Source organism: Rhinatrema bivittatum, chromosome 4 (assembly GCF_901001135.1).
Source record: "Rhinatrema bivittatum chromosome 4, aRhiBiv1.1, whole genome shotgun sequence".
Lineage (NCBI taxonomy): Eukaryota > Metazoa > Chordata > Amphibia > Gymnophiona > Rhinatrematidae > Rhinatrema > Rhinatrema bivittatum.
In genome coordinates, this window is record NC_042618.1 from 335,857,938 (window position 1) to 335,877,038 (window position 19,101).

Genomic DNA, 19,101 nt, shown 5'->3' on the forward strand with positions numbered 1-19,101 from the left:
CGCAGCCTGCCTCCGTTCCCTCCGAGGCTGCTTCGATTTCAGAGCGGCCTCGGAGGGAACTTTCCTTCGCCCTCCCCCCAACTTCCCCTCCCTTCCCCTACCTAAGCCACCCCCCCCGGCTCTATCTAAACCCCCCCTTAACTTTGCGCGCGTCAGCTGGCAGCCCTGCTCCGTCCTCCGGTCCCGGGGGCTGGTCCAGAGGCCTCGACCATGCCCCCGGGCCGGCGCCACGCCCCTAGGCCCGCCCCCGAAACGCCACGGCCCGCCCCCGAAACGCCGTGTCGTTTCGGGAACGCCCCCGGACACGCCCCCCTCCCGCCCCTATTCGAAAGCCCCGGGACTTACGCGCACCGGCGGCCTATGCAAAATAGGTGCACCGGCGCGCGAGGGCCCTGCGCGCGTAAATCTGGAAGGATTTACGCGCGCAGGCCTTTTAAAATCCGCCCTTTAGAGAATAACCACTGCCATTAGCAATGGTAACATGGAATAGACTTAGTGTTTGGGTACTTGCCAGGTTCTTTTGGCCTGGATTGGCCACTGTTGGAGACAGGATGCTGGGCTTGATGGACCCTTGGTCTGACCCAGTATGGCATTTTCTTATGTTCTTAGGATTTCTCAGTATGTGGTAAAACACAGATGTTAGCTGTGACGGGTGCTCTTGAACGATACTGAAGTAACGAATCTCGGGGGGGAGTAGTAAGCCCGTTTGTAGGCTTTATATATTATTGAATATGGGTATCCTCGCTCAAAAAATCTTTTGGCCAAAATTTGCGCTTGTGTTTTAAAGTCTTTACATGTATTGCAATAGTGTCAATCTGAAAACCCTACATAAAAGCTAAAAAGACACTTGGAACACATATAGTATTAGGAATATTTTAACACGTTACGTGTGGGCTTGGTCATCAGAATGCCATTAGCAAATTAAATTTCAATTACAATATAATAAATCTGCCATTACAAAATAGCACTAACTGCAAACATTACGCCAGGCTCTAATACTTCTATTAGGAAAACAGAACAAGCCAAGCTGCTATAGATCCTTAAGAAGATAAGAAATTGCCATGCTAGGTCAGACCAAAGGTCCATCAAGCCCAGCATCCTGCTTCCAACAGAGGCCAAACCAGGCCACAAGAACCTGGCAATTACCCAAATACTAAGAAGATCCCATGCTATTGATGCAATTAATAGCAGTGGCTATTCCCTAAGTAAACTTGATTAATAGCAGTTAATGGACTTCTCCTCCAAGAACTTAACCAAACCTTTTTTGAACCCAGCTACACTAACTGCACTAACCACATCCTCTGGCAACAAATTCCAGAGCTTAATTGTGCATTGAGTAAAAAAGAATTTTCTCTGATTAGTTTTAAATGTGCTATTTGCTAACTTCATGGAGTGCCCCCTAGTCTTTCTATTATCCGAAAGTGTAAATAACCGATTCACATCTACTCGTTGAACTCCTCTCATGATCTTAAAGACCTCTATCATATCCCCCCTCAGCCGTCTCTTCTCCAAGCTGTACAGCCCTAACCTCTTCAGCCTTTCTTCATAGGGGAGCCATTCCATCCCCTTTATCATTTTGGTTGCCCTTCTCTTTACCTTCTCCATCACAACTATATCTTTTTTGAGATGCGCAGACCAGAATTGTACACAGTATTCAAGGTACAGTCTCACCATGGAGCGATACAGAGGCATTATGACATTTTCTGTTTTATTAACCATTCCCTTCCTAATAATTCCTAACATTCTGTTTGCTTTTTTGACTGCTGCAGGACACTGAGCTGATTATTTTAAATTTTTTATTTTTTTATTTTTATTTAACATTTTTATATACTGAAATTCATGTAGCAAATGTTACATATCAATTCGGTTTACATTATAACATTAAAACAAGCAAGACGGAGTGCAATTACATCGAACAGGAGAAAAAACTTGGATGAAGTAACTGGGGGTTAAAGAACAAGAAGTTACAATAAATAACTTATAAATAACTTATACAATACAATAAATAATGTAGTATTCCGATAGGATCTGGCTAAATATACAGTAGATACGTTCCAAGGTGCATAAATTTGAAAAGTTATAGATATAGATATAGAGTACGATTATTGGTGTGGGTATTATTTACTATGATGTCAAGATCGTTTTCCTGGGTGGTAGCTCCTAATATGGAACCTAACATCGTGTAATTACAGCAAGGGTTATTTTTCCCTATATGCAACACCTTGCACTTGCCCACATTAAATTTCATCTGCCATTCATATGCCCAATCTTCCAGTCTTGCAAGGTTCTCCTGTAATTTATCACAATCCGCTTGTGATTTAACAAATCTGAATATTTTTGTATCATCCGCAAATTTGATAACCTCACTCGTTGTATTCCTTTCCAGATCATTTATATATATATTGAAAAGCACCGGTCCAAGTACAGATCCCTGAGGCACTCCACTGTTTATCCTTTTTCCACTGAGAAAATTGACCATTTAATCCTACTCTCTGTTTCCTGTCTTTTAACCAATTTGTAATCCGCGAAAGAACATTGCCTCCTATCCCATGACTTTTTAGTTTTCTTAGAAGCCTCTCATGAGGGACTTTGTCAAACGCCTTCAGAAAATCCAAATACACTACATCTACCGGTTCACCTTTATCCACATGCTTATTAACCCCTTCAAAAAAATGAAGCAGATTTGTTAGGCAAGACTTCCATTGGGTAAATCCAATGGCTCATTGGATTAAGCATGTGGTGACCACGGCATATGTGGATGTGGGAAAGCCTTTGCCGAAGCAGGTTGAGGCACATTCTACCCTAGCACAGTTTGTGTCTTAGGCAGAATTGAGGTTGGTCTCTCCGGTAGAGATCTGTTGAGCAATGACATGGTTGTCTTTGCATACTTTCGGCCGGCATTATCTGTTAGATGTTGCGGTAAGGGGAGACACATCCTTTGCTAGGGTGGTTCTGATGGAAGCACAGACAGCCTCTCACCCCTTTAGGGAGTAGCTTTGTTACATCCCACTTGTGTGGACTGGCCTGCCTGTATGAAAAGGAAGGTGAAATTACTTCTTAGCTGATATTTCCTTCCTTTAGGACAGGCAGGCCAGTCCACCCTCCCACCCGAGGCTGCCTTGTTGTGGTCTGATCTATTTTCTTTGCTTGGTCTTTAGCAGAAGTTTTCCTTAAGGCAGAATGAGGACCTATGAGACTTTTTGGTTTGCTGCGAGGTCTGGTACGTGTATACTTTTGGCAGAAAAAAAAAACCTCACTGTTTTCTTCCTGTGTTTTTGCTGTTGAGTCCAGTGCTGCCAGTCATCCATAAGAAAAAAAACATTTTTTAATAGTTTGCATTAATGATGTTTAAGGTTTGATTTGTTCAGTTGTCCACAGTTGGCTTTTGTAGAAATACTGGCAGACTGATGTCTGTGCAGGGCTATATTTATTTATTTAAGATTTTTATATTCCGCTTTTCGCACTTCAAAGGCACTTTAAAGCGGATTACATTCAGGTACTGTAGGTATTTCCCTATCCCCAGAGGGCTTGCAATCTGACAGGGTCATTCATCTAAATGTGTTAGGAAGTTATCGTGGGCATTAGGACTCTAATGCCCATGGTAACACCATAACGCATGTGTTATTTTTTGCATCTCGTAATGCGTATGCAATTCTGAAATTTAAGTGAAAGGGGAGGAGTTTGGGTGGGGTTTATGAAAGTGAAGTAATTTCACCTTATTTTGGCTGGGAGTCCCGCCACCCCACCTCCTGCTCCCGCTTTCCCTTTTCTATTTTATTATTTTTAAATTCATAGTCTCCAAACACCCCATTGCCCACCCCAACCCTTTCCCTTTTATTCATCCTTGCCCTCATACCTTCCTTCGGAGAAGGTCTTCTCCCAGATCGCTGTAGCATAGCAACGGCAGAAGCACCAGGCCGAGATTGATGTCGGAGGCTATCGTTATCCAGGAGACCTTCTACAAAGGAAAGTATGACCAGGGGGGTATAAAAGTGAAAGGGTGGATTTGGAGACTATGAATTAAAAAAACAAAAGGGGAAGCAGGAGCAGGAGATGGGGGGAGGGGAGATTCCCAGCCAAAATAATTATTTTTAAACATTGAAATGGGCCGCTTTGGTTTGGAAGCGACAATTTTTTCCCCTTAGGGCCTTTGAAACTCGGGTGGGAGGGAGACGGGGAACAGGTTTGGGCCTGTAGCCCTGTGAAGTGTATGTGGTTTTTTTGTGTTTTACAATGGGAATGTAACAAAATATAGCCAGTTAAGTGTGAAGTTATCGGGCTAATCAAAGCTGAATAACTTTGTACATACCGGCGAGATTCAAAAAAGTATCTGGTTTTGTTTAAAGTTATCCGGCTATGGTTAGTTGGGTAACTTTAATCGGGGATATTTAGTGAGACATGTTATCTGGATAACTTGTATACTAAACGGCCAACTGAATATTGGCCACGATAAGTTTGAAAGAGATATAGAAGAAAAAGAGCTTAAAAACAATTTTTGTAATCTTTGATGTAATAGAAGAAAACTGCTGGAGGTTTACCGGGTTTCATAATTGAATTGTCAATTCTATCCTGACTAAGGGACAGCCTTTTAGTTATATTAGTTTTGTTGTTAATGTTGCTGTGTGGATTTTATGCATGTTCAGCCTGTTCCCTGCCTTGAACAAGGGAATGCGCCAGCTAAAAAATATTTATGATCAAATTTGATTTAATGACTGGAAAAGGAACAGTGTGCAAATCCAAGGCTCTCGTGCTAAACTTTCAAAAGGGAAACTTTGATAAAATGAGAAAAATTGTTAGAAAAAAACTGAAAGGAGCAGCTACAAAAGTAAAAGATGTCCAAGAGGCGAGGTCATTGCTACTCTGCCGCTTCCGTGCTACTGCAGAAAGCTCTCTCTCTGCCCTTCGGAGTAACTGGAAACCTGGGTACCCGCTCCTCGGGGGCCCTCTGCTTTATTTCAGGTGCCTTACAGGGAACAGGTACTCGCTCCTCGAGGGCCTGCTCTCCTTGCCTCGGTGCCTGTGCCTTCTACAGCATACCTGGTGGAATCGCATACCAACAGCTAACACCTAGTGAGTACTCTAACTCTCAGTCTATCTCATCCACAGTATCTCCTCGTTGGGAGACCTGCCGTGGAACCTCCTGACGTCATCAAGGAGAGAAGGGCTCCCTCTGCCTAGGTCCCTGAGACTACAACCACAGACTGCCTCACTACTGCCACCTCTGGTGGAGATCTTCAAGCTGTCTAATAAAGAACTATTCTGTGTTTTGTGTGTACGAGTCTAGCCCAGTGCTGTGGCTCCTCACGGGGCTCCTCCCCGTGGGTGTGATCATCTCCACAGCACCCAAGGATCCACAAAACACGTGTTATCATAACAGATTGCTAACTCCTTGGATCTGGCTCAGCTCACTGCGTTGCAGGCCATTCCAGGCCTGGCTCAGTGGATCTCCGAACAGCAGACTGCACTGGAAGGACTGACCACTGCATTTAATCTACTGCACACACAGATGAACTCGCCTTTCACCTCAGTTAAAGAAGCTAAACCGTCTGCCTCTAGCAGCTCCCACCCGCTTCTCGGGAGAAGTATGGAGATGCAGAGACTTCATTAACCAGTGCTGTATGCACTTTGCATTACAACCTGGCCACTTTCCCACAGCCTATGCCAAGACTACTTACATCCTGTCGTATCTAGATGGACGAGCATTGTCTTGGGCCTCTTCGCTGTGGGAGCACGAGGATCCAATCCTTCATGACCTTGAAGGATTTCTCGAACTGTTTAAGTCAGTTTTCGATGATCCTGCCCAGTATACCATTGCAGGATCTTCTTTGGTTCACCCGAAGCAAGGGAACAAAGCACTAGCTGATTTCTCTATTGAATTCAAGACATTGGCGTCTGAATTATCCTGGGACCCGAGATGCCTGAAGTCCCTCTTCTTTGAAGGACTGAACTCTCGTCTGAAAGACGAACTCGCCGCTCGTGAGATGCCTGAGACCTTGGCTGAACTAGTGAAATTGGCAGCAAGGATCGACCACCAACTTCGTGACAAGATTCAAGAGACCAAGACTCCCAGGAGACCCTTTCTGAACGAAGTTTGAGTCAAGTCCACACCCAGGTCTGTTCCTTCGGTCCCAGCAGCCGGCGAAGAAGAACCGATGCAGTTAGGCCGCAGCCATCGGACTTCAAAAGAGAGAAGAACGTGGAAGAAATCAGGGCTGTGTATGTACTGTGGACAAGCCTGTCATACTGTCCAAAATTGCCCTATATGTCTGGGAAACTGGCAGACCTAAGTCCTGTGGGAGGACTCTTCTTAGGTCTCACCACTCCTTCTCCTCCACTCTCTCTTCCTGTATCCTTGATCTGTGGACCTTTAGAGTACCAGACTCTTGCCCTAATGGACTCCGGGGCAGGAGGCAATTTCATTCTACAACGATTAGTGGAGCACCTATGAATCCCCACTTACACTATGAAGCCTCTACTACTTCTTTCGTCCATCCATGGAGAGCCCTTACCGGGTGAAGTTACACTACACACCGAATCAGTGTGTCTATGGACCGGTGCCCTCCATTCTGAGACCATCTCCTTCTTTGTTTTAGAGAAGGCCATGCACCCTATAGTACTGGGATTACCTTGGCTGCAGCATACGCCTCAATTCAATTGGGCTACACTGGAACTGTCTAGATGGGGTCCAGACTGCCATGGTAAATGCCTGATGGAGGTAGCTCCATTACCCTGTATGCCTACTACCCCAGTGATACCGGGGTTGCCGCCTCAATATGCATCTTTCCAAGATGTCTTTTCAAAAGAAGCTGCAGATGTACTTCTGCCTCACAGACCTTATGACTGCGCTATTAATCTAAAGCCTAATATGAAGCCACCCAAGGGTAGGGTGTACCCCCTGTCCATGGCAGAAAATAAAGCCATGTCCGAATATATTCAGGAAAATCTCCAAAAAGACTTCATAAGACCATCCAAGTCCCCTGCTGGCGCAGGCTTTTTCTTTGTGGGCAAAAAGGACGGTACATTACGTCCATGTATAGATTACAGGGGCCTCAATGAAATAACAATAAAGGATCGTTACCCCCTGCCTCTGATTTCAGAGCTATTCGACAGACTACAAGGAGCTCAAATCTTTTCCGAACTGAATCTGAAAGGAGCCTACAATTTACTTCGCATTCGAGATGGCGATGAGTGGAAGACGGCCTTCAACACTCGGGACGGTCACTTTGAATATCTAGTGATGCCCTTCAGCCTGTGCAACGCCTTGGCTGTCTTTCAAAATTTAATGAACGACATTTTCCGGGATCTCCTCTATAAGTGTGTTGTTTACTTGGACGACATACTGATATTCTCGCAAGACATGACCACTCATCAGGAGGATGTTAAGAGAGTACTACAGAGACTCCGGGAGAACCATCTCTATGCCAAGCTATCCAAATGTGAATTTCACAAGGAGTTAGTACCTTTCTTAGGCTACATCGTTTCCAGTCAAGGCTTCCAAATGGACCCACAGAAGCTGGAGAGTATCAAGAAATGTGCGCAACCCACCGGGTTAAAAGCTCTCAGACGCTTCTTAGGTTTCACCATTACAGGACCTTCATCAAGAATTACTCTTCACTTACAGTACTGCTTACAGCTATGACAAAGAAAGGTGCCAATGTTGCTAGTTGGTCTCCAGAGGCTATAGCTGCATTCCAGAATCTAAAGGATGCCTTTTCCAGCAAGCCATGTCTTTGACACCCAGACCCCCCCTCCAAGCCTTTCATCGTGGAGGTCGATGCCTCAGATGTTGGCGTAGGGACCATATTAAGCCAGGCTGGTGATTCAAAAGTTCCACAACCATGCTCATTCTTCTCCTGCTGCTTCTCTCCTGCAGAGAAAAATTACAGAATAGGAGATAATGAGCTTCTGGCTATAAAGATGGCATTCGAAGAATGGCACCCTTGGCTCGAAGGAGTGCAGCATCAAGTAACGGTCTTCACAGACTATAAGAATCTGGAGTACCTCTGCCACGCACAGCACTTGAATCATAGACAAGCGAGATGGTCTCTGTTTTTCAACAGATTCAACTTTGTGCTCAAGTACTGCCCTGGAGATAAGAATATCAGAGCTGACGCTCTATCTCTCTCATTCCTCTCCGAAGACATACCTGAAGAACCGCAACACATCATTGACCCAGAGAAGGTCATATTGGCAGATACTCAATGAGTACCTGCAGGAAAGACTATCGTACCCAAGAACCTCAGAAACAAGTTTTTGGCTTGGGCCCACGACTCTAAATTTTCAAGACATCCTGGTCAATGTAGAACCCTGTCTAAGTTTCAAACCTATTACTGGTGGCCCACCATGAAGGAAAAGTCCCAACAGTGTATAAATTTCATCTGTTCCTCAAAAGGATTTGAAAAGAAGAGCCCGACACAGCCGGTGTTTCGCGATCAAATCGCTTCTTCAGGAGACACTTTTAAAGTGTTATGAGAACAGATGCTATGAAAAGCCAAAGAATGTGTATCAGTTGTATAAATCTCAGAACAAAAATTTTAAAAAGTACTTATCTCACGATGACACAGCAGCACCAACCTTCATCCCGGACGCGTACGTCTCCCAAAATGTAATAATAAGAACGGGACAACGCAAACGCCGAAAACTTGCCCTTTAAAAAGACCCACGCTTTTTGTGCGTCATGATGTATGACGTCCGATTCTGCTGTCGATTTGTTACTATAGTAACATGTCAACAAATCACTTATCCGAGTGTTTATAATGTAAATATCACAAGAAAACTTGAAGTTCCAATGCAGAGTTTAAACCCTTTGGTTCCACAGTGTCTAACCGATGGATCCAGCGCTGTTCTGCGCGTAATAGACAGGTGTTAAAGTCTCCTCCTCTCCAGTTTAAAGATAACTGTTCAAGTACACAGACTTTTAAGTCATCAAAAGTGTGTTGATAACGGATACAATGAGATGTTAAAGGAGCTGTCAATCGTCCTGTAGAAATGCAAGAGCGATGTTCTATTAGACGAGTCTTAAGTGCTCGTTGGGTCTTACCCACGTACCACAGGTTACATGGACACTGTATTAGATAAATTAACCCCGTTGAACGACAATCTGTAAAGTTCCTCAGAACAAAGATAAAATCAATTCTGGAAAAATACAATGAAGATGTATCTATCATTACATGACACACTGTGCATGTTCCACAGGCTTTATGTGCTCCTATGCTCACAACTGGATGAGGAATTGAAGAGTCTGAATGGACTAATAGATCCTTGAAATTGGGGCTTCTGGTGAATGCAAACCGAGGTGTGTCTTGGAATTCATTATGGATCTGTAATAAATGCCAATTATGATAGATGATACGTTTCATAACTTGAGTCATGGATGAGAACGACAGGACACAGGTCAAAGTGTCTGTGGATTCAGTAGATCGTGGTATGAAGAGCCAGTCCCTATTGGTAAATCTTGCACGCGTGTATGCACGTTTAACACATCGCGGGGGATACCCTCTCTTAATAAAGCGATCTGTCAATGTGACAGCCTGTTGATGAAATTCTTGAGAAGATGTGCAGAGTCTTCTTAGCTGGAAAAACTGGCTTACTGGAAGGTTTTCCTTCAGGAACCGTGGATGTGCACTGGTAAAATGTAAAAATGTATTGGACGAAATAGCCTTCCTATAGATTGTAGTATCAAAACCATGAGATTTTTTTTATAGATCTTAATATCTAAAAAATTAATCACCGTAGTGTTAATCTCTGAAGTAAACCGAAGATGCAAGTTCCGGGAATTCAACCAACTCAAAAATTCTTGAAAAATGATGCCCTAGTACAGGGGTGGCTGAGGGCAAGCTGCTGTATGCCTTTCCCCTGTGGCCCATGTTGGGCAGAATGATTCGAAGGATCAAGAGTCACACAGGAATGGTGCTTCTGGTGGCACTAGATTGGCCCAGGAGATTTGTGAAGGCTCCTAGTGGACTCTCCCCTCCGGTTTCTGACTCACAGGGATCTGCTATGGCAGGAGCCTGTCTTCACGAAGATCTGACTCTCTTTTGTCTTATAGTATGGCCCTTGAGAGGGCTCAGTTGCTGAAATGTGGATATTCTACTGCGGTGATTGCCACCTAGCTATGAACCAGAAAGTTCTCCACTTCATTAGCCTATGTGCAGGTTTGGTGAGTGTTTGAAGCTTGGTGTGAAGATCAAGGGATTCTTCCTCATTCGGTTAAAATCCCACTCTTTTTGGAATTTTTACAGACTGGATTGAGTAAAGGGTTAGCTCTTAATTCATTAAAGGTACAGGTGGCGGCTCTTGCCTGCTTCCGAGATCAAGTGAATGGTGGACCCTTGCTGGCTCATCCAGATGTGACCCGTTTCTTAAAAGGAGAGTGATGCATGTTTGTCCTCTCTTGCTGTTACTGGTGCCTTTTGTGGAGTCTTAATCTAGTTTTGGAATTTTTGGCAGGCCCCACTTTTCGACCATTGTGTAGCCTCTCCTTGAAGTTACTGACCTTGAAAACCAGTGTTTCTTGTGGCAATTTGTTTGGTGCATAGAGTATCTGAACTTCAGGCCTTGTCTTGCCGGGAGTCATTTCTATTGGTGACTCCGGGGGTGATACAGCTGCATATGGTTCAGTCTTTTTTCCGAAAGTGGAATCGGATTTTCACTTGAATCAGTCAATTACCCTGCCATCTCTGGACAGGGAAAGAGATGCAGAGGAATATCTCCTGTTACGACCCTTGAATGTCAACAGGCATATCTTGAGGTATTTGGAGGTTTCTGAAACTCTCAAGAAGACGGATTGCCTGTTTGTGCTCCACGGTGGGAGTAAACAGGGCAAGCCGGTGTCGTGGGCTACAATAGCCTACTGGATGAAGGAGGTAGTCACAGCCACATATGTGGATGCTGATCAGTCATTGCCTAGTCAGGTTAGGGCTCATTCCACTAGGGCTTAGGCAGTGTCATGGGTAGAGATTAAATTGTTGTCTCCGGTCGACATTTGCCGAGCTGCGACGTGGTCCTCTTTACACACCCTTTTCAGGCATTACCGACTGAATGTGCAAGCTTGGAGGACACAACTTTTGTGTGTGCAGTGTTGATCGGACAGCGGGCAGCCTTCTGCCCTGTTTGGAAATAGCTTTGGTACATCTCATACAGTAATTTTGGATCCTTCTGTCTGTATGTTAAGAAAGGAGAAATTACTACTTATCTGATAATTCCCTTTTCTTTAATAAGGACAGATGGATCCACTTTCCTGCCCTTGTCCTCCTGCGTGACTGCATGTCCAGGAGTTACTGGTAAGTGTTACTCCAGTCCCTAGACTAGTGTTATTACACTCTTTGTCTGAGCTCAGTGTTTTCCTGTTGGCTGAGTGCTGGAATGGTTATCTATTAATAATCAAGTTTTGTTAATTTGTCCACAGATGGCTTTTGCAGAGAATACTGGCAGGCTGATGTCAGTGCAGGGGTCTATATATATATATATATATATATATATATATATACACTGTGCTATTAGCTTTGCTCAGTGTCCATCTGCTGGTAGAGGTGATTAACTCACTTGTTTTGGATCAACCTGTCCTTATTAAAGAAAAGGAAATTATCAGGCAAGTAGTAATGTCTCCTTTTCTTCCACTCTAGCAGAGGCTGTGTTTTTATTTTGTAAAGCTTTTTGAGATTTCACAGGACAGTGTGCTATACCCATGGCCCAAGGTCTCATTTGGCTCTTGCCGCAGAATTTTCTAGTCCCCGCAGAATTGTAAGAAAGCAGGGGGACAGGGTTAAACAGAGGTAGTGATGTTGGCAGCAGCAGCCCGCTCATTTTTACCCTCCCCCCCCCCTACTGATGCCACTGATCCAGGCAGGCATTAGGAGAACGGCAGTGGCAGTGCTTCAGATCACGTCCTCCTTCTCTGTTGCTTGGGACTGCCTTGGACAGGAAGAGGAGCAGGGCACAACCCAAGGTGCCAACACCACCGCTGTCCTCCTACTTCAAAGCCCAGATCAGAGGCAGGAACTGGAGGAGAGTAGAGTGAAAAAGGGGAAGCTTTCGACTGGAAGAGATGTTTTAAAGTATGTGTGTGTGCATGAGAGTGAGGGAGAGGATTGACAGGAGTGTGGGGGTTCACAGGGTGTGTTTTTGTGAAGGGATTAGCAGTGGAAGAAGGATGTGAAAGAATGGATCTCCCTTCCCTCTCATGAACCCAGATTCCCTCCCCCCCCCCCCCCCCCCCCCCGATCTCCACCTTTCCTCTCCTCATGATTCTGCTGCCTTCTGTTCCCTGATTCCTCGTCTTCTCTCTACCTCTATCCTCTCTCCCTCTGACCCCTGACCCGAGATCATCTCCCTCCTCCGAGATCCCCTCCCCCTCGCCTACCTACCCCATCTATCAGATCCTTTCTCCTCCCCCCTATTCTCCATCCCTTCCCAGCATCGATCACTAAAATCTCATTCCCTTCCAAAAAAAATGAGCAAAATAAATTATCCGTCACACAAGAAGTTTCAGAAAATGATTTTATTTTTATAAAATATACAGATTCACATTTAATATGCAACTCTATGCAAATATGCCACAGTATTTATAATCTACACCTTGGGCTGCCACAGGAAACTGGGGGCTGTGGGTACTTCAAACTAATGCCCTGATCTTCTGTGTTTTCTTCCCCAGAGATACAGAAGGGGGCAAAATGCCTTTAGCGAAACACACCCTAAATGTCAGTAGTAAGGTTAGTCAGTTTCTCTGGTATCTGGAGCACTGAAAAATAAGAAATTTATTCCGACTGTATATCAAACATGTGCCTCCATAATCCTGATTTATGCCCACATTTAGGGTAAATGGGGCTGTGGTCAAAGGCTTTGAAGCGGATGTAGGGACAAGGACATCGTTCTACGGCTTCACTGTTCATACAATGCTGGCCTCGCTCAGCTTGCTGAAAGGAAGTGGATTCCCCACTGTCCCTGAAGGGAAGGTACGTAATGTCTCATAGGGAGCAATTCTCAAACTGCCCGCACTGGGACAAAGTGCATGGCTACTTTTTCCCCCATGGACTTTGCACCAATTTTCAAAAAGAAAAGTAAGCTTGCACTTTCACTTTGAACTTGCAGGGGCAAGGTTATTGGTGGACATTTACGCCTGCTTCCTGCTGAGGTACTTGCAATCTACAGGGGCGAGGTAAAGACACCCGTGCTAGAATCGGAGTTAAATTTTAGCGCCGGTTTTTAGGTTGCATGCACGGTAAAAACGGGCAGCCCCCGCAAGTTGCAGTAAGCTAATGGAATGCCTTCTTTTTTATATATACTTAGGGACCATTTGCATATCCATAAAACTGTAAATCCGAGATACAAAAATAAAATTGGAGAAGAGACAGCTATACGTAATAAAAGAGTAAAAGTAATGACCTCTGGCACAAATTCTGAACCCTCACAAGCCAGCACTGTGAAGGGGGTCCCATATCAGTTAAACTTTCAGCTGTAGACAGCTGATTGACAAACTCTTCCTACTTCCCGCACACCTATCCAAGTTAAAAAAAAAATTAAAAAATTAAAGTAGTGGCAGAGAGCACAATCCCTTCTTTCCCCTGACTGAGCAGTTAACCCCTTGTTAAACTTTCGGTCAAGAAAGCAGGCTGAGTCAGCTGAGTGGCAAACACCTCCCTCCCCCACCCACTCACATAAAAAAAAAAAAGTTAAAAGTATCAGCAGAGGGCACATTCCCCCGACTGAATGGTGAACCCCACTCTCTCCCACCCACTCACCAAGAACGTGGCCAGGGCCCGTAAGTTTCCTTCTGACTCCCCAACTCCAGCTGGAGGAGGAGGAGTGTTCACCTCTTCTCGCCCCCGCGGTGAGCTGCAGCTCTTCACTGAACCTGAATTAATATTAATTTATTCACTCCACTGGCTTGCCACAGATTGGTCCTTTCACGGACAGTTGACAGTAAAAGACCAATTCCCATTCAGAACTCGCATTCTGAAAAGCTGTCATCACAGTAGTTAAAGAAACATCTGTTTGTATATCTCCTTTACAATCCGCGATGCTCTCTTCCTGAGGTGCTAGATGCTATTAAGTTAACAGTCTTATGGTCAGTACAGCAAGATAGAGGTGGAGCTTTTCTGCCTGAAATGCAAGGGAGCTTATGTCCAGACAATAACTGTGAAGGGTACAAAGTGCGAGACCTTTGTGCTGCGGGGTAGTTGATGCAGCCTCAAGGGTGAAGCCCTGAGGCCTAAGCTGGCAGCTGGCGAACGCGCCCTGTAGCGGGACAGTCTGGAACTTCACCTTTACCAGCTGCCTCCCCAGCAGGTTAAGCCCTTGGATTCTGCCAGTCGATAGTCGATACTTTAGGTATCTTCATCGCCCCAGGTGGGTCCCTGGGGCGATGAAGATACCTAAAGTCCAAAGGTACACTGGGTTGATGGCAGGCAGCAGACTTGAGTCAGAGGCAGGCCAAGGTAGGAGGCAGGCAGCTAGCAGGAATAGTTAGGTCCATGCAAGGGGTCAGGCCCAGGCGACAGGCAGTCGTGGTCAGGTCCAAGCAAGAGGCCAAGATCTGGAGAGTCAGGCCAAGGATGGAGGAAGACACTGGACAAGACAGATCGAACAAGGTGGGACTGGACAAGGAAGGCAGGAGAAGACAAGGCTGGATGAGGAAAGGCGGGAAGGCAAGGTAGTTTGGGAATCGGGAACGCTCAGTGCAAAGCAGGAGAGCCTTCGCTGAGGCATCTGCTTGCTGTAACGCTGAGGCTTAAGTAGGAGCCTGGATGATGTCATCAGAGGATGTCGGTAGCAGGTGTTCCCACCCCTGAGCCTTTAAAAGACACTGCACAACGCGAACAAGCGCCTAGGGGAGTAGTGGGGGCGGTGGTCTGTGAGCATCAGCGTCATCAGGCGGTGGTCGAGGTGAGGCGGCAGGTGGTGGGGCTGGCCAAACTAACAGGATCACAGTAGGTTATGCTAAAAGAGGATCATTGGGTTTCATATTTCTTCAGCTATCAGTGGAGACTCCAAAGAAAGGCAAAACATTTCATAAAGGGGTTCATTTGCACAAAAGGTTTAATCTCCCAGTGGAAGAATTATATTCATAGCCCCAGATTGGAAATTCTATGGGTCAGCATCTAAATCCAAAGTCATACAGAATGGTGAAAGTGTTCCCTGGGGTTGAAGCACCCCTGCAATGCATTGTGGTGCAAGTTTAAAACCTCGGCAGGTGGTCAGTTCTCTTGTTTCCCAAAATTTATTTTTTGTTTACTGAAAAAAATGTAAAGATGTTCCCTGATCCGAGGATATGTCAGATGCCGTGATCTCTGTCCTCTGTGGCACAGACAAAGCTTTGATGGGGGAAATAATTAGGACACTGGGAACATTTCCATCCATCCCTTACCCCAGACTTCCTCTCCCAGTTTGGCACTAGGGTAAAGACCCAAGAAAAGCTTGAGTATCGCTTACCCTTGTACATTTTTAATGCCTCTCTGTTTCAATAGGCAGATCAGCTCAAGCACTAAAGTTTTCCTTTTTTTGGTTTTCCTAGGATGTTAAGTATATTCTTTTTACGGAGCAAGCAAGAGATTACGATTGGTTAATAGCTCTTATACTAAACAAAAAGGTCAAGAAAGGACTCAGCTTCTACAGGTAAGTAGACATGACCTTTACCTTTCCAGCTGGAGGAGGAGAGTTTACCTATTTATCAATGCTTTCTTGCCATTCTATACCTCTGAGAAACATTATGCCCTGTCCTGCCCATAATGTGTTGCTAGGACGGTGCCAGTCATGCACAGAACTGCATGCCAGCATAGGGTAAACTTGATCAAAGTGCCTGTGATCAAGTTAGACTGCTGCTCTTGGTGCAATGGTGAATCAGGTGGACAATGCAGGATTCTCAGTGTCCCCAACTTACAGCAGTGTTTGCAGCAGGTAGACTACATAAAGCCGTAAAACCCATTTCCTTTCAACAAAATCATAGCATAGGTGTAGTCACTTTATGATTATGCTTAGTGGCTGATAGAATTAGAGGCTTTTACTAATTTTTTCATACTTTTTTGCAGAAAACAAAATTGGATTTGACAGGAGGTATAAGCCTCCTTGTTTGGCCAAACAGTTTTGTGTCCACAGTGGGAGTTGAGTGGCAAGGCAATAACCCCCTGTATTGTACAGGTTCTCAATCTCAACCAAAAAACAAACAATTCATGGTTCAGATCTTCCATTCAATTATGGCCAAAAAGGCCAGAAGTGAATATAGAATAGCACATTATGACTGATCTATGACATATTATTTTGGCCTTATAGACGCACATACATAAATTATTTAAGTGCTAATTAACCCAAATAAGCTCTTTTTGCTTTGGCTCCCTCAGTGACCTTTCTTATAATGATCTTCAGAGGGATAGCTATGTTAGTTTGGTATAGCAAAAATGACAAGAAAGTTTAAGCCTCAATAAATTGGTTAATCTATAAGGTGCCACCTGCCTGTCATAATTTCTTGTAATGCTGCATCTGCATTGTTTGAATTTTAGAATCAGGCCGCGGGATCATTTTACAGACAAATTCAAGCTGCAAAATATTTTGGTGGTACATCCGGACTTTCCAAGGTACCTCAAAAACAGGTGAGTGCCATGGCTCTGCAATGTGTGCCCTTACTGTGTGCTTTTCTTAAATACATTTTTAATTGGACTGTGAGGGAATCTATAGGAAATTCCCTCAGACCGCCCACAGCTATCTGGCCCGGTCCTCCGTAAGTCCCAACCCAGCAAAGGATTCTGGGTCAGGGAGGATCCCTTCAAGCTAACATAAGAAGGTAGGGCCCAGAAGGATGGAGGGGGCCCTAGGAAGCAGGTAAAAAGCTAGCATACGCCAAGGCTACTTATGTTTGAGTTTGTTTGTACCCAGTAGGGGTGTGAATCGTGTGATCGATCGTCTTAACGATCGATTTTGGCTGGGGGGGAGGGAAATCTGATCATCGTGTTTTGGTTTTGTTTTTTTTAAATCATTAAAAATCGTAAATCGAGGGAGGGCGGGAAAACCGGCACACCAAAACAACCCTAAAACCCACCCCGAACCTTTAAAACAAATCCCCCACCCTCCCGAACCCCCCCCAAAATGTTTTAAATTACCTGGGGTCCAGTGGGGGGGGGGGTCCCGGCACGATCTCCCGCTCGCTGGCCACGGCTGCGTTGAGAAATGGCGCCGGTGGCCCTTTGCCCTTATCATGTGACAGGGCAAAGGTAGCGCTGGCGCCATTTTGGTTCCTGGCTCCCGACGTCACGCGTGCAGGAGATCGCTCCTGGACCCCCACTGGACCCCCAGGGACTTTTGGCCAGCTTGGGGGGGGCCTCCTGACCCCCACAAGACTTGCCAAAAGTCCAGCGGGGGTCCGGGAGCGACCTCCTGCACGCGGGGCCGTATTGCCAATATTCAAAATGGCGCCAGCGCTACCTTTGCCCTCACTATGTCATACGGGCGACGTCGCCCGTATGACAAAAGTCCCTGGGGGTCCAGCGGGGGTCCGGGAGCGATCTCCTGCACGTGTGACGTTGGGAGCCAGGAACCAAAATGGCGCCGGCGCTACCTTTGCCCTGTCACATGATAAGGGCAAAGGGCCACCGGCGCCATTTCTCAACGCAGCCATGGCTAGAGTGCTGGAGATCGCGCCTGAACCCCCCCACTGGACCCCAGGTAATTTAAAACATTTTGGGGGGGTTCGGGAGGGTGAGAGATTTGTTTTAAAGGTTCGGGGTGGGTTTTAGGGTTGTTTTGGTGTGCCGGTTTTCCCGCGCCCTATTTAACGATACAATACAAATGCCCCTGACGATAAATCGGGGGCATTTGTATTGTATCGTGCACTCTAACGATTTTGGACGATTTTAAAATTATCTGACGATAATTTTAATCGTTCAAAAACGATTCACATCCCTAGTACCCAGCACTGCAAGGTAAGCAGTTTCCTGTCTGTTCTTTTATGCTCTGTAAATAAAACTGAATATAAGGAAACTGTTGGAATTGTGGACCCTTGGGCCGGGACGAGAGTTAGTGATACCACTGAGGAATGGTCCCAATTGCCCTCATCACTGGAAGGTGGTGCAGGTGAGGATGACCCGACTGGAGCTTCACCTATACCAGTCCTCGTTCCCCTCAGGTTGAGCCCTTGGGTACCGGGGCTGGCAGGGCTTAGGTGCGGGTCTCCTCCGTGAAGACGGGTCGAGCGGCAGGCAGAGTTAAAGTCAGGAGTCCAGGTCATGGCTGGCGGTGAAGGTGTGGAACAAAGATCCAAGCCGAAGGTCAGGGACAGGCAGCAGGCAAGCAAAAATTAGGTACCAGGCCAAGGGCAGCAGACAAGCAGAGACGAGGAAGCAAGCCGAAGTCAGAACCATGAGATAAGCCAAGGGAGAGGGCGCAGGAACCAAGGACGAGGAGAGGCACAGAGTCAGGAACACAGGAGCAGACAGGAAAACAGAAACTAGAACCACCAGAACAGGAATCAGGATCAGGAACTGGAGATACTGGAATCAGGAACAGCAACTAGCACTCCGAAGAGATGGATATGTTACCAAGGCAAAGAATTGAGGATTGAGTCAGGGTTTAAATACCCCTCAGTCCCAACGTCATCACTAGGAGACGGGCCGAGGTTTCCTGCCATGGTACCTTTAAGAGGCCGGCTGAGTTGCCTGCGCGCACCTAGGGAAGCGCCCATGGCAGGAGGATCGGAGGCGTCCAGAGCCTCGCGGAGACCACGCTGGCGGCCAACTCAGAGTCGGAGCACGCTGCGCCAGCAAGCAGGGAAGTCGCAGAGCATTGGGTCAGGTAGGAGAGACTGGCCACGGGTTGCCACGGCCAGGAGCCCCAACAGTACCCCCCCGCCTTATGCCCCCTCATAGAAGAACCAGGCTTGTTGGGGTGAGTTTGATGGAAATACTGAAGGAAGGACTTGTCCAAGATGTTTGAGGCCGGCTCCCAGGAGTTTTCCTCCGGGCCAAATCCTTACCAGGATATCAGATATGCCCAATGCCTGTGATTGCGTCTTACATCCAGAATCTCTCTAACTTGATAGACTGGATCTTCTTCAGAGGAGACATCCAGGGTCTTAGGAGGTGTAGAGTGGAAAGTAGAGAGCACCAAGGGTTTTAA

General features: G+C 46.0%; 1 protein-coding gene across 1 annotated transcript in view; it reads left to right on the forward strand.

Annotated features, from left to right (window-relative positions):
• Positions 1-19,101, forward strand: part of ST6GALNAC1 (ST6 N-acetylgalactosaminide alpha-2,6-sialyltransferase 1) — a 76,079-nt gene that overhangs the window by 27,022 nt on the left and 29,956 nt on the right. The window contains exons 5-7 of the mRNA XM_029597496.1: positions 12,815-12,953; positions 15,512-15,612; positions 16,494-16,583. Of these exons, the coding sequence (XP_029453356.1) occupies positions 12,815-12,953; positions 15,512-15,612; positions 16,494-16,583 (330 nt within the window). The remainder of the gene's footprint in view (positions 1-12,814; positions 12,954-15,511; positions 15,613-16,493; positions 16,584-19,101) is intronic.